This window comes from Hyperolius riggenbachi, chromosome 8, assembly GCF_040937935.1.
Source record: "Hyperolius riggenbachi isolate aHypRig1 chromosome 8, aHypRig1.pri, whole genome shotgun sequence".
Lineage (NCBI taxonomy): Eukaryota > Metazoa > Chordata > Amphibia > Anura > Hyperoliidae > Hyperolius > Hyperolius riggenbachi.
Genome location: NC_090653.1, coordinates 136,595,313 through 136,611,292, shown reverse-complemented (window position 1 = coordinate 136,611,292; position 15,980 = coordinate 136,595,313). Strand labels below are relative to the sequence as shown.

The window sequence follows — 15,980 nt, the reverse complement described above, 5'->3', positions numbered from 1 at the left end:
TGTGTTTATGCACAAGAGTGTCACTGATGAGGCAATACTCACTATGAGAAGTTTTGGTTTGTTGTGCTTATATTTTTAAGAATCTTGGATCGCAAGAACTGATACGGATACTGGCGCGGCTTTTCTGTAGCTTATAATGTTATGCAATGCAATTGGTAAGAACTATGTCACACAACAGCAAATCAGATATTGCCTTTCTGGTGTGTCATGGTTTTTTAGCAACTGCACTGTATAATTGGATAACACTGATAGCAGCTGGTGCAGTTCATACTTACTTCATACAACACCTTTTTTTGGACACACCATCTTGGTGGTGGTGGTGGTGGTGGTGGTGGGGGAGGGGGGGTTGGAGAGGAACTGCTCATGAAATCTCTATGTCTCTAACAGTCACACACATGGAAAAATCTATAATAATCATTTCCAAACTATCCACTGTATATATATGTATGCCCTTACATCCCGCAAACGGCCCCTCCTGCCCCGGCCCACTCCGATTTGCCACGGCACTGTGTCAGTTTGCCCGCCACACGCCCCTTCCTGCCCTATTGTGATTGGCCGCACCACTAATTGGATGGTGCGACATGCAGAGAGATAGTGTGCACACTCCGGCACCATGTGGCGTAGTGCACGTGAACTACTGTAGAATAAAATAAAGAGATAAAAGTCTTCAGTTTACAACAGCTCTAGCTAGCATGGTCAGACACAGCATACTCCCACTGACATTCAGTTATTAGACTGGGCACTGTAGACAAATTGTTCTCATGGCCTGTTTTAGGAAATTAGCTAATCGGCACCTTCAGAACAGACAAAATTGTTAATAGGTCACACTTAGAGATCCAAAACCTCCATCCAAAGCAGATGAGAACAGCTTGTGCTGCTGTCAGGGGTCATTTGAAGATCAGCTAAACCCAAAATTGAACAAGGCAATAGTAGCAATTATGTTGAGTGAAAGTTACCGGTAAATATGTATACAACATACATGTCAAACTCCGGCCCGTGAGCCAAATTTGGCCCTTAGAGCCATTAATTTTGGCCTTCAAGTGGTTTCCCCACTTTGCATTATGTTTGGCCCACTCTACACCTCCAGGGAAGCTGTATTGGAGGTAAAGCCCTAGATCACCAGGGAAGCCATATGGAGAGGCAGGAGGAAAGTACTAAACAATAGGAAACTGTAATGGGGAGGGTGAGGGTCTCTAGACACCAGGGAACTGTATAGGGGAGGGAGAACCACGAGACACCAGAGAACTTTGTAAGGGAGGAAGGTGGCCTGTAGACACTGAGGTTCTCCGCAGCTAGGTCCCAGTGTACAATTTCGGCCCACTTTGTATTTGAATTTGACACGCCTGGTATAGAAGCAATATGATGGGCAGAAAACCTGATTTGTGGCCCAATAGAATTGCAATGCTTTCTGTATGAAGTGCTGCACTGACAAATATAAAAGAAAGCAAATATAGAGCACAAGCAACTCAGATCCACAGCTAAAGTACTTCAGAGCATTCCACTCCAAAAATTCAAATATTGCTTTCAAGATTTCTGTAATGCACAGCAAAAGCAAAAGACTTAAGTCTAAGTGCACCAGCAATAAATGCCATTCTTGCTGCTAATCCTTTTCTCCCAGAGAATGAAATGTATTCTGATAAAAACAGGTATAATATGTAACAAGAGATGCAGGTATGCACAGCTGTCTATAAACACAAAGCCCAGACTGACACACTCAGCTAGCAAACAAAGGCAAGCCAGGCCGCTGAGTGATGCGCCAATTGTCTTCTCTTAACCGCATAGAACAAGCCAGCAAGGCCAGTCTTTACCATAGTGGTTTGCTGGCAACTGCAATATATAATTCAGCAATAGAGGCTGCAGGTTAATTCTACCACAAATTCTGAATTAGAAGCAATAGGCAACTTAGTGTCAACCACAGCACACCACACAGTACAGCGTGAACTAGCCTAATGTAAAGAGAGAACATTTGTTGTAAAATGCCTAAAGCAAACCATCATACTTACCTCCCATGTAGTCTACTCATCAATCTTTTTCTCCTCTCCTACATCCTGTTTGTTCACTGTGATCAATGGAATTCTCCGTCCTCCATTTTGAAAATGGCCATTACAGGCACACTGTTCAACTGTAATATCGCCCATGTGAGCCATAAGGAAACATGGATATTACCTTGCACATCAGTCCTTACAGTTATAATGGACAGCATCTGATATATAACTGACAGCAACGGATAGATTTCAGCTCTGACAAAATCTTGTCAAAACTAAGGTAACCCTTAGAAAACTAAAATGGTTATCTTCTGAGAGGAACTGACAGTGATTTAACCACTCAAGCCCAAAGGGTTGTTTACTTTTTGCATCTGAGCAACTTTCACCTCCCATTCATTTGCCAATAACTTTATCACTACTCATCATAATTAATTGATCTATATCTTGTTTGTTCCGCCACCAATTGGGCTTTCTTTGGGTGATACATTTTGCTAAGAATTAGTTTATTCTAAATCCATTTTAACAGGAATATTAAGAAAGAAATGGAAAAAAAATCATTATTTCTCAGTTTTAGGCCATTATAGTTTGAAATGAATACATGCTACTGTAATTAAAACCCATGTATTTTATTTGCCCATTTGTCCTGCTTATTACACCATTTAAATTATGTCCCTATCACAATGTATGGCGCCGATACTTTATTTGGAAATAAAGGTGCATTTTTTCATTTTGCGTCCATCACTATTTACAAGCCCATAATTTAAAAAAATATTGATATACTCCTTTGACATGCATATTTAAAAAGTTCAGACCCTTAGGTAACTATTTATGTTTTTTTTTTATTAAAAATTTTATTTGGGTAATTTTTGGTGTGGGAGGTAAACAGCTAATTTTAAATGTAAAAAAAAAATGTATTTATTTAATAAAAAATGGATGTGGGTGTAGTTTTACTATTTGGCCACAAGTTGGCCACAGTCAAAAAGTCCTGGAAGCGTGAACGTACGCTTCCAGGAAGCATTAGGAGGACAGGGAACTTTGTTACTCAGAAAAACCGCAGCCTCTGATAAGAGGCTGTTGGTTTTTCTGCGGGGGGGGGGGGGGGAGGGGGGAACTTGGATCAATGAATGAGATCTATAATCCCATTCATTGATTGCTGGGCTAACAGCCGGCGGTGGGAGCATGCTCGGCCCGCGGGAGTGCACACAGCCTATCTGGACGAGAATGTTTGTCCAGATAGGCTTAAGTGGTATGTAATACTCATTTGCAGGCACATCATGTGTTTATTTTAAATAATTTTACTCAGTTCAGGTTCCCTTTAGAAAATATATATACTAATTAAATAACGAAGAACACCAGTTGTTTAAGAATGAGGGAGTCCAACTTCTGTTGCTGTATTATAAACTGCAGCTAACCCCCTAACTACTGAGATGAGATAAGGGTGAATGGTCACTATCTGCTGAGGAAGTGATTTACACAGCATTTTACACACCTGTGCACCAACACATAACCAGACAGTGACACATTTTCTGTGCTACCTACCTGCCTTCAGGGAGTTACAAATAGTTTTGCTGGAATAAAAAACAATCAGTATATTTAAATGTATTGTTTTTTGCCTGCAGCTGTTTATTAAGTCATGTCAAGCTGACATTTAGCATATAGCAAAGTCACAGCAGTAACCATGTTTATACACAGACATTTCCCAGACTTTTCTGCCACAGCTGAACAAATACTATAGAAGCATCAGCAGTTAAATAAAAGTGATCTAGTCTAAGTATCCGCATTACAAATGTTGCAAACATTCATGTTAGCAAAACCTGTTTTAGACTACAGGAGAACATGAGTGATGCTACATAGCTGGCACTGAGAATGATCTGGTATAGGATGGGAAGGGTTCCCAGCTTTCATTTGTGCTAGATAAGAGCATAGGAGATATCTGCACTTGGAAGTACAGGCTTGTTCCCATTAGAATGTTTTTAAACATTACTAAAGCCTATTTCACATTAAAGCCAAACGGATCTAATTTCCTCTTCACCTGATCCATAAGGCTTGGTTCACACTGGCAAACGGATCCGTGAAAACTGATCTGATCGCCACTCGATCGGATCCCGTTGCCACAGCAGCCGGGAGGGTGAGGGAGGGTTAAACTCCAGGCGTTCGTTTTCCTTATTGCAGCCAGGCAGTAGGGAGGGTTTCTTTCAGGCCTCTGTCTTTTTCCGCCTTCAATTGCATCCCACTTCGCAACATGTGAAAACCATGATTCCTACCCTCCGGGTTGTAGGAGGAAGCATGGTAGTCACAAATGACGCAACATGGGACGCAATTGAAGGCGGGAAAAGACAGAAGCCGGGAAGAAACCCTCCCTACCGCCCGGCTGCAATGAAGAAGACGGAAGCCTGGTGTTTTAACCCTCCTTCACCCGCCCGCCCAGGTGCACTGTTTAGGCCCGGTTCACGTCCCCACATCCCCCCAGACCCCCACCACCAGTGGATTTTGCCCCATGGAACAGTCCATTTCTTCACTAGCGTGAAGAAACATTCCATTCTCTCATTGCCCCCAAAGCAGGGCTTCATCTTTCGTTTCCGGTCCGCTGGGCTGCATTATCCGTAAAAATTGGTGCTGGAAGAAATTGCGGTCCGTTGAGAATGGATCAGTTCGAACAGACGGATGTGCTTTGTTCCCTAGATTAACAGTGGATCTGTTTGCATCCGTTCCATTTGTACAGTATCCATTTCGTTCTGCGAACTAACCTTTTTTTTTTAACGCAACCGTGAAACGGGCCTAAATGTTTTCACTGTGGCTGCACAAAACAGTTGCATTAATACGCTTAGGCCTGGTCCAGTCCAGTCCTGTCAGTTTTGCATCAGTTTTCTATCAGTTTTACCTGACTGGACCGGAAATGTGCACCTTTTATATGTGAACACACCCACAGCAAACTGATACCAAACTGGACCGGAAAAGTACATTTATGTGTGAACACATCCATAGAAACACATAGAAAACTGATGCCCACTGTCAAAAACTGAAAGGACAGGACACCTTTTTGTGTGTGAACCAAACCTTTCTTCAGCCTAAAGGCCTGAGCCCACTAACACAGTTGTGTCCACTTTTCAGCATCTGAATGTACTCATTCACGCTAGTCAGTCAGTTGAAATGCATGAACATGCATGAATACAAAACTCATGATTGGGTGTGAATGGGTCAGTTGCTGGGCATTTCCATGAGTTTTAACTCCCGACGAGTTGAAATGCACTGCATAGCAAATAACTGTTGTAGTGTGAATGATAAAATGAAAATCTATGGACTTTCATGTTCCCTTGAGATATGCACTCTATGTGCAGCGAGTCAAAACTCACTGCAACTCATAGTGTGAATGAGCCCTGAAGGATGTGTTGCTGAAAAGAGACCCAGCTGCATTAGTGGGCATTAGTGGGCCCTAACTGGGTTTTAACACTTATCAAGGATCACACCTTTTATTTTTTGGCCTTCACATTTTCTCAACAGCCTTGCTGGTCCGGGAGAGGGACATTTTAGTGTGAGCTGTAAATGCAGCAGATGCATCATGCACTGGGTGCTCTGCCTTTACTACACGACCACATGTATCCTCGCTGCTCTTAGGTGGACGTTACCAGATTTGTCATTCGTCATACATGGTAAGCTATGTGCATGATGGTAGCCTGTGTGCAGTCTTCCTACACTGGTGTAAATGTCAGGCAGTGACATCACCAGGGGGCTGAGAAAGGGCCTGGCTGACATAGGAGAAGTGTGGCATTTGAAATAGGTGTGGCATGAGGTGGTAGAAAGTGTGGCAGGGCTTCCAAACCAAGAAGTTGTTTTAAAAGGATACCTTATCCATGAAAATATGGCAAAAATGACGCTCTGAAGTCCTGGTCAGCGGATGCGAAGTGCGTCCTCGGGTGTACACGCGCGTTCCATGGGAAGATGTACCTGGTGCACGGGCTCTCTGATCTGGACATACTATGCTGGGCATGCAAAGTATGTCTACTTGGACACCATGTGACTGTGCTCCCCGCCGAAAAGTCCAGTGTGTCCACTAGGTACGTCTTCCCGTGGGAGTGCGCGCACTCTCCCACAGACATACTGCACACACCCACCGACCCTGCCAACCAGGACTTCGGAACGGGCCACTTTACAGCTAAACAGAGGCTGATGCTAGGGCAAGGGAGGTAAGTAAGCTTCTGCACAACTCCCCGTACACACACAAGGCATCAATTTTGCCACATTTTCAGGACTAAGGTATCCTTTAAGCAAGTTAAACACTCATCAAGACAGCAGAGACCAGTCAGTGGCAGCAACCAGTGTTGCTGAGGTGGCAAGGTTATACAGTACAGTATACATCCTTGCCACCTGTTTACTGTCATAGTAATCTCACTGTCTCTACAGGCTTGCTTTAAAGACACATTATAACTGTGGATACGGATATCTGACTAACAGTTTCTTTCTGTATATTCTATATATTGCCTGCAAAATTTTGCCTTCCTATAAACAAGTTTTAATAAGCAGTCCAGGACAGGTTTGCTAGATTACTTACGAACACCAATGAACACTTGCCCAGGAGAACCTTTGTAAATCATGTCCTACATCTATAAAATTAAAAAGTAAATGACACCAAATCAATATAGATACCTTTTTCTGTCTCCTGTGCTGTACAGACTGTCATATCTTCACTCTTGTGCTTAGTGCTTTGGTTGCTTTGATCTTCATCTGAAGAGACTGTGTCAATTAGGATCTGCACTCTGCTGTATAGAGATTCTTTTACTTCTGGTTTGCTTTCAGGCACAATGATTTCTTCGATGGAATCTGGGACCTCTGGCTCAGAGAGTTTGGGAAGCTTGTCTCTAGGCGAGGTAGGTTCAGTTTTGGTCTCTACTTTATTTGGAGAAGCTCTAACTGGAAGTTTTGACTTCCGAGAAGAACGGTTGGTTCCTCCACTATCCTCACTGTGTGATGCTGGCCCATTATTTTCTGACAAGGACACACTTTTGGAAAGCACAGCTCCCTTGCTTTTGGCATAAGTAGACCTCGGTATTGAAGTAGATAAAGGTTTTCTTGATGGAACCACATGGACCATTTCATCTTCGCTGGAAGATATCACTGGAATCCTTTGAGGAAAATGCTTTATTCTGTGAGGATGTTCTGAGTGTGATCTTTCTTCATTGTTAGATTTTGTGCTGGATGGCACAGAATGCAAACGGGCTGGCTTTAAAGGTGGCTGCTGTGAGTTTCTTGTGTCTTCTGCCTCTTGGTCTCCCTGGCCGGGTACATTTCCAGTGGTTTCAGCTCCTTTCTCCCAAAATTTCTTCAGTGACATAAACTGTGCCTTGTCTAATATGGGTTCCTGCTCTGCTTGCATCTCTTTCATTGAATGAACTTCAAAGTTTGCATTGATTTTGGCATTTTTCCCTGTCTCTCCTTCTGGAGAGGACAAACCCGATTGCCCGGATGTTTCTGTTTTTCTGGCAGCCGAACCTGAAAAATCCAAACGTGGGGATACTTCCGGCTTAAATGCTTCCCTGCTTGTTTTTCTTTTAACCGGTATCTTACTTGGACTAATGACCTCTTCTTTAGTAGTTTTCTCTGCAGCAGAAGTTTTTCTGGCTAATGGAATATGTTTTGGTGGGAAGTTTTGGGGGTCCCACTGTGTGGAGTCTGGTGAATATTTCCCATTCCCCTCTAAAGAAACAGAAAATAACATTTTATTTACAGACTCAAAGTTTGTAATGGCTTATAGGCAAATAAGTTACTGTAATTAAGATGTGGAAAAGTGAAAAAATTATTAAAAGCAGTTTAAAAATAGAGAAGGTAAACGTAAAAATGTACCTTCTTCTTGGGGAAAAAAGCTCAATGAGATTACAAGCTGTAATTTTTTTAATCCAAATTAAAAAAAAAATTAATTACAACATGTTCCTTAACACTAGGTGTCCACTTCTTCACACAAATAAAGAGAGCAAAATCTCCAACGAGCCTTAGTAGAGCCTAGCGCCTCATACTGAAGCTCTTGGAGAGGACAACCATTGAAAACTCATCAAGTTCCAACTAAAAGGTAGGAGTCAAGCGTGATCCTAACATTTGATATATGTGTGCATTCATGACTCCGGACCAGATTTTCTGTACCACTCTAGTGTCTTATGGCTGCCATTTTTGTGCAGGCAATTCGGCCCCAAGAGAGAGGAGCTTTTTGTATGTATATGTAAATATATATATATATACAGGGAAAGCTGTCACATATACGTCTTAAGGGGGTACTTAAGTAAAAAAAAGTATGATTTTTACTCACCTGGGGCATCCCTCAGCCCCCTGAAGCTGTATGGTGCCCTCGCAGCCCCGCTCCGATCCTCCTGTCCCTGCCGGCGGCTACTTCCGGGTTCGGCGACATCCGCCGATAGGCTAGGAACGCGAGTGATTCTCCGCGTTCCCAGTCGCTATATCACCCTCTATGCTGCTATAGTGTATAACATATACGCTACAGCAGCATAGAGGGTGATATAGCGGCTGGGAACGCAGAGAACCACTCGCATTCCCAGCCTGTCGGCGGCTGTCGCCGAACCCGGAAGTAGGGTGATATAGCGGCTGGGAACGCGGAGAATCACTCGCGTTCCCAGCCTGTCGGCGGCTGTCGCCGAACCCGGAAGTAGCCGCTGGCGGAGACAGGAGGATCGGAGCGGGCCTGCGAGGGCACCATACAGCTTCAGGGGGCTGAGGGATGCCCCAGGTGAGTAAAAATAATTTTTTTTTTGACTTAAGTATCCCTTTAAGTTTTACCGTTCTATGCAAAATTTCATTGTAAACTGTAAAGTTAGAGTACTTTTTTAAAATATTGCTCTGAGACATCTCAGCATATTCCAGGCTGTGAAGCTTATAAGATTATATTAGTTACAGAAGCTAAAACATCTTTGTTTATATTAAAAGCATCTTTCAAATGTCAAGGTTGTAGATAAGTGTACTGTGTGAAGACTGAAAAGAAACAAGTTTAAAAGTCACATTACTGCAGCAATCATATATATACACATTTGCTCAATTATTACATATAAATATTATTAATCTAAATATTAATAATCAATACAGTCCTTCTAAAGAAATAAATAATTATTGTTAAAATCTACAATAACATATAATAGAATGTATTACTTTGAAATACATTTTAAAAGCTGGATTCTGCCAGTGATACTTTGAGACAGTAAGACATTTTCATAAGATTGTTTTAGTTCTAGAACATTGTTTATATGTTCTTCTTGCTTGAAGGACGTCTCAGCTAGCTGAACACTGATACTACATGCTATGTTTTGGGAAAATTCATCAACTATATAAAACAATAAGGGGGGTTTCCCAATTGTTTAAAAATATGAAATAGTGACATCTGTCGGTGGAATTATTACATTTATTTATTCATACAGACAGACAAATACATAGAACATGACTTTATATTATTACATTATAATATGCAATTATATCGTATAATTGTTTTAAGAAGAATTATATAATACGCTTTATATTTAAATAAGTAAATTAGAAGCCCTGTATGTTTCAATAAGACTTAAATTGCTGAAGACTCTATACAGTGTTACAGTGTCAACCTGACAAATCTTATGTCTGGGAAAGGACAGACACATTCCAAACTAATTAACAGAAGGACACATTATCAGAAATGCGTCATGAATGACATTGTTTAATGTTTGAAAGTCCCAATGTCTGGGGCAAATAAGTCAACTAGCAGACAAGATGGCTGGTGACGTCCATTTTTGATTATCTGCGTCAGAAATGACCTAATCAGAATGTGTAAACATTGCAAACCTACGTAGATTCTCACAGTTAAGATAATGTATTCAAAACAAAAAAGTGTTATGGGTATTTTAAATGTCAAAGATAGTGTTTTACGCACAGAAGTTTCAGCCAATCAGAACCTGGGATTTAGGGAAATTCCAGATTAGGCAGCCATATTGCATCCAATCACTATAAAAATAGGAGCTGAAAGCTCGGTTTGCACTAGCCTACCAATCTCCTGAGAAGACACATGAGGCAGAAGCTACCTTTCCACACGTGATTCTAGATGCTGAAGAGATGACAGAGAAGGGGTAATATGCTTAATATTCTGGTGATTTACTTTATTAATTTCTCAGCATTAAGTTCTGTTAAGATGTTAACAAGAAGTTTTTTGAGAAGCTATTTTGTATGCTATTTCTTTAAGAAGATTACTACAAGTTTTACACAGCTACTAGATACACAGCTATTGATACAGATGAGACTACTTTTGATCTTATTCTACATAACACAACTGTTATATTTTTTTTTGAATGTACTTAATAGATTGATGATCGCTTGGCTCTAAAGCCTTGATGAGATGGAATACTGTCAGAAGGAAACACTACTTGGAACTGTTCATATTTTGTGTATATGCTGTATGATAAGCAAATACAATTTTTTTTATATAAAATCATATACTGAGTGCTCTGATTCATTTCAAGGTATACCGTTAATCTATAATTCATGCTATAGAGGGTTCAGACCCCGCTATGCCGGATTTATATGATAGCAACGCTTTAAAGGCTGGTACTTTACGGAGATAGCAATCATGAAAAAGGCAACAACCGCTCAGGTTTTTGACAACACAAGCCTGCTCCCCTTCTGCAATAACTCATATAACCATGTTCACTAACATAGTGAACAGAATATGGCATGTGTAGGGTCAGAAAAGACAAAAAACACTGACCAGAGACAGTGTTCTTACCTTATGATAGACAGGCTCTGTCACTTCATTATGCATGTACTCGAAACTATGCTACAAACAAGACATGGCCTTTGGACTAAATCATATTACACATTAACCATATACAGTACAGCTGGGCTAGAGAGCAGTCTTTATGTATGTAATCAGTGTGAACAGTGAGAATGTAGAGTTCTAAATATGGCATCACCTTGTTCAGGTAGATTCCCTGCATCAGAGGTGGAGGAAAAGCCAACATCGTTTGTACCATCTTCTCTTCCAATCTCATTGATGCTTCTTTGCTGTAAATAAGTATAAGTATATTTGAAACAATGCAAAATACAGAGCAGTGAATGTATATGATCTGCATGGATCCTCAACCTTCAGTAATCTGGATTGAGGCCCAGTGCACACCAAAATCTTCTAGCAGATCCACAAAACGCTAGAAGTTTTTGAAGCAGATTTAAGAGCGATTCTAGGCATGTTTAGAGAGATTTTCTAAACATGCCTAGCGTTTTTTTGGAGCATTTTTGTGTATCAGATTTCATATTTTGTTACAGTAAAGCTGTTACTGAACAGCTACTGTAACAAAACCAGCTGGAAAACCGATCCGATCTAGCGTTTTTCAGAGCGGTTTGAGCTTTTCCTATACTTTACATTGAGGCAGAAACGCATCTGCAAACCGCAAAAATGCTGCAGGAGCCACGTTTGCGGCTTGCTAAAAACCTCAAACCGCTGGTGTGCACCATCCCATTGAGATACATTAGCCAAGCATTTTCACAGGCAGCGGTTTTGAAAACGCTACCAAAAATGCTTGCTGTGCACCAGCCCTTACTCATTTTATGATTTAATACAACACTTTCAGACTAGAAACGTTTGGTAGCCTGAAAGTCCAGAATATCTTGTTGGCTAGGGCCTCACTGCCACGCGCTGTAAAAACAGAGCAGGAGATTTGGGCACAGCCGGTGCCACCATAGGCCGTCATAGGAATTAGCTGCGCTCAGTGAGTTATTTGGGTGCCGTCAAAAGACGGAGCACAAATTGCTCTAAAAACACTGTAATTCGGCCGCCAGCAATAGCTGGAAGTCGAATTACATCTTTCCCCCACTATCCATGGTGGCCTGGAGGGGGGAAATATGCCGCCGGGAGTTGTGCAGGAGCAGGGTAAGCCGTTTTACGGCTTTACCCTACGCCCAAATCTCCCGGCAGCCGATTCATAGGTATGCCTCACTGCACCTTAATCCATATCTACACAAATAACAGAATTTACATCTGAAAGTGTGCACTAACAACAGAAGAGAGGATGGGCAATAGCAGCCTCTGTAATTATAATATGACCGCTTTTCTTAAATATGCCATGTAACCCTTGTCAGACATGCAGTCTACAGAGTTGACTCACCTTGTCTGGTGCACTCAGGGCAAATGGTTGAGGTGCAGAGGGCGACTCTGTGTTCTGCTGGGCTGTAGATGATTCTACATCTTGTCTTTCATCAGGGGTGCTGTAAGTGTACAAAGAAGTAACTCAGGCAGGCAGAAGCTGTTTATACCATCAAGTGTTTAGTAAAGTCATCAGGAGCCGACTTTACAAACAGCTGAGAAACACAGGAAATCTATACTAGCTGTGCTATTGTTTGCAGTCTACACACCGATCTTCCATAAATATAAATTTCCTGTTTGTATTTAAGGTCTTATTCTGTACAGCACTGATTTGAATGCTCATGTACATTTCCTAAACTAGGACTGTGTGTCCAAAGTGGAACGTATCATGATTTTATATTTGCAATTGTAGTACAAATGAAAACATCATGTATTTTGTGCTCTCTTATTTGCAAGCAAATAAAATATTGCATATTGCCATTCCTTATTTGCCTAAGGTGGTTAGTAAGCAAATGGTTCTTTCACTGCAGCATCCAGAAAAATCTCTGAGGGCTGGTGCACACCAGAGAGGTTCTGGGGCATTTTTTAAACCGCTTGCAGGGGGAAAACCGCTTGGCTAATGAAAGTGAATGGGACGGTGCACACCAGAGGGGTTCGTTTTTTCCACAAACGCAAACTCGGGGGCTGCAGCATTTTTTAGATTTCTGAGGCGTTTCTGCCTCAATGTTAAGTATAGGAAAGTGGAAAACCGCTCCAAAAACGCTAGGCATGTTTAGAAAACTTCTCTAAACATGCCTAGAATCGCTCTGAAATCTGCTTCAAAAACCTGTAGCGTTTTGCAGATCTGCTAGAAGTTTTTGGTGTGCACTGGCCCTGAAAGTGGTACAGCTACAGTGAATGCATAGGAGGACAGAATATAGTAAAAATAGGAGGATTGGAGCTGTGAAGCAAAGCTGCACATGCCTATTGCATGAATGGAGGTGAAGGTGTAATGGTAGAGTGTTTGTTGAGTTGGAGACAGACAGCTATATTGAGTTAGTGATCTGTTCAAAATTAAACAAACCCTTTGTCATAGGGATGATCAATGAAATGCTAATAAATAAGGCGAGGTTTCCACTATCGCGAATCCGCATGCGTCTTGCGTATGCGGATTCGCATAGACAATATAAGTGAATGGGCCTGTTTCCACTTATGCGTCTGCGGGAGCGTTTTCTTGTGCGGAGAAAATCTGCACGGAACACCCTGCAGAATTCGCCTGCGTGTGCAATGCAGGCGAATCGCACACAATGTATTTAATAGGGAAATCGCATGCGTTTTCCCCATGCGTTTTTTGCCACGAATTCGCATAGGTACCAATGTAAATTCACACAGGCAGTGACATGGTTAAAATCGTATATACCCTCACCTATGCAAATTCGCATGCGAATTCGCGGCAAAAAACGCATGCGGAATCGCATCCGCATGCGATTTCATCAGCGGTGGAATCCAAGCGATTCCGCACCGCAATAGTGGAAACGAGCCCAAAGAGATGATGCAAATTTTAAAATAAGAAGTGGCTTGGGGCCCGCACTCTCACTCTCCCATATGAATAGCAGTGCATGCAGGAGAGCACAAATGCCTAGTCTAGCGACTGGTCCTCTCCTCTTGTTCACTGCAGCCTATCACCATACGGAACTGTGCCTCTGTAGGCTCCTGTTGCATGTTACAGCTGCAGTACAGAAGAGGATTTGAGGATCATTCGAAAGACTGCAAGTTGAAAAGAAAAAAACACAAATCCGGGCACATCGCCTCTAGTTAGGGCATTTAAAAAAAAATAATTTAAGGAACGGGAGGTGCTAAAAGGGGGTGTGGCCAGTAAAATAGCAAAAATCATTAACCCTTCGCACACTCGTATGCAAATGTTCAAACAAATGCATTTACAGATTCACTCATCCAGGCACCACTGTTAGCTAAGTTAAAAGCCGGGGTCTAAGTTCACAAAGGAATGCATTCTCTTGCTTAGTCACCTACACTGCGCAGAAGTACACAGGTTAACATAGGTGTCCTAACTCTGGCCCTGTAACATGCATAGTGCAGACATGCAAACATTCATTCAGGGCTGTGGAGTCGGAGTCGAGGAGTCGGTGCAATTTTGGGTACCCGGAGTCGATGATTTCATAAACTGAGGAGTTGGAGTCAGATGACTTTGTACAAAATCCACAGCCCTGGAAAGTATTAGACTAAGGAGTCGGAGTCGAGGAGCTGGAGTCGGAGCCATTTTGGGTACCCAGAGTCGGTGGTTTCAAAAAACTGAGGTGTCGGAGTCAGAAGATTTTTGTACCAACTCCACAGCCCTGCATTCATTGCATCAAACCTAACTAGGGATTAGGAGCACACATCCTGACGTCCTCTCCTAGGACAGATAGCGCATCATACCAATCGCACAAGGGAGCTAACGTAATGTATCCATGCGCACCATGCACATACACCAGCATAAGCTGTGTGCATGCTGACAAAAAACACAAACAGGGGAGGAGGGAGTGCACTAAATTAAAACACTGGCCACAAGCGTCCGTAACGGATGTGTGCTCCTAATCCCTAGATAGGTTTGCTGCAATGAATGTTTGCATGTCTGCACTATGCATGTTACAGGGCCAGAGTTAGGACACCTACTTTTACCTGGGTACTTCTGCGCAGTGTAGGTGACTAAGCAAAATAATGCATTCCTTTGCGAACTAAGACCTAGGTTTTTAACTTAGCTGTAGGGATAACAGAGGTGCCTGGATCAATGAATCTGTGAATGCATTTGTTTAAACATTTGCATGAGAGTGTGCAAAGGGATAATTATTTCGCAAGTTGAAAAGGACGTAGCAATCTCCACTATAGACTATAGCAGTTATACAGAAATCTTGGAGCAGACAGTATTCAATTTGTAGCTGCTAGTATTAACGTGTTGCCACTGTTTGTAGCTGATATTTTCCATGTACAGCCCCTATGGCAGCTACAATTGTAACCGCTATTTGTAGCTGCAGACAGGGGCGTAACTAGAAATCACTGGGCCCCCCTGCGAATATTTGGATGGGGCCCCCCCCCATAGGTGCCAAATAATCGTAATGGGGCAGCGTTTCACTGTAAATTAATTGTAAAGTGGGCAGCATTTTACCAGACAATCGTAATGTGGGCCACAAAATCGTAATGTGGGCAGAGTTCACCAGAAAATCGTAATGTGGGCCTTTAGAAAATCATAATGTGGGCAGAGTTCACCAGAAAATCGTAATGTGGGCAGAGTTCACCAGAAAATCGTAATGTGGGCACCAGTCACCAGAAAATCGTAACGTGAGCAGCAGTCACCAAAAAATTGTAACGTGGACAGCATTCACCAGACAATCGTAACGTGGGCAGTGTTCACCAGAAAATCGTAATGTGGGCCAGAAAATCGTAATGTGGGCAGCGTTCACCAGAAAATCGTAACGTGGACAGCATTCACCAGACAATCGTAACGTAAGCAGTGTTCACCAGAAAATCGTAATGTGGGCCAGAAAATCGTAATGTGGGCAGAGTTCACCAGAAAATCGCAATGTGGGCAGCAGTCACCAGAAAATCGCCATGTGGGCATCAGTCACCAGAAAATCCTAATGTGGGCAGCAGTCACCAGAATATCGTAATGTGGGCAGCAGTCACCAGAAAATCCTAATGTGGGCAGCAGTCAGTCACCAGAATATGATAATGTGGGCAGCACACACCAGAAAATCCTAATGTGGGCAGCAGACACCAGAAAATCGCAATGTGGGCAGCAGACACCAGAAAATCGCAATGTGGGCAGCAGACACCTGAAAATCGCAATGTGGGCAGCAGACACCTGAAAATCGTAATGTGGGCAGCAGACACCTGAAAATCGTAATGTGGGCAGCAGACACCTG

At 42.3% G+C, this 15,980-nt stretch overlaps 1 protein-coding gene across 4 annotated transcripts in view; it reads right to left on the bottom strand.

Annotated features, from left to right (window-relative positions):
- LOC137529138 (synaptotagmin-like protein 2) overlaps window positions 1-15,980 on the bottom strand; it is a 193,201-nt gene that overhangs the window by 52,692 nt on the left and 124,529 nt on the right. For all 4 annotated transcript variants that reach the window (XM_068251148.1, XM_068251149.1, XM_068251150.1 and 1 more), the window contains 3 exons: window positions 12,104-12,203; window positions 10,916-11,006; window positions 6,630-7,676 (listed from right to left, as the gene is read on the bottom strand). In XM_068251148.1, the coding sequence (XP_068107249.1) occupies window positions 6,630-7,676; window positions 10,916-11,006; window positions 12,104-12,203 (1,238 nt within the window). The remainder of the gene's footprint in view (window positions 1-6,629; window positions 7,677-10,915; window positions 11,007-12,103; window positions 12,204-15,980) is intronic.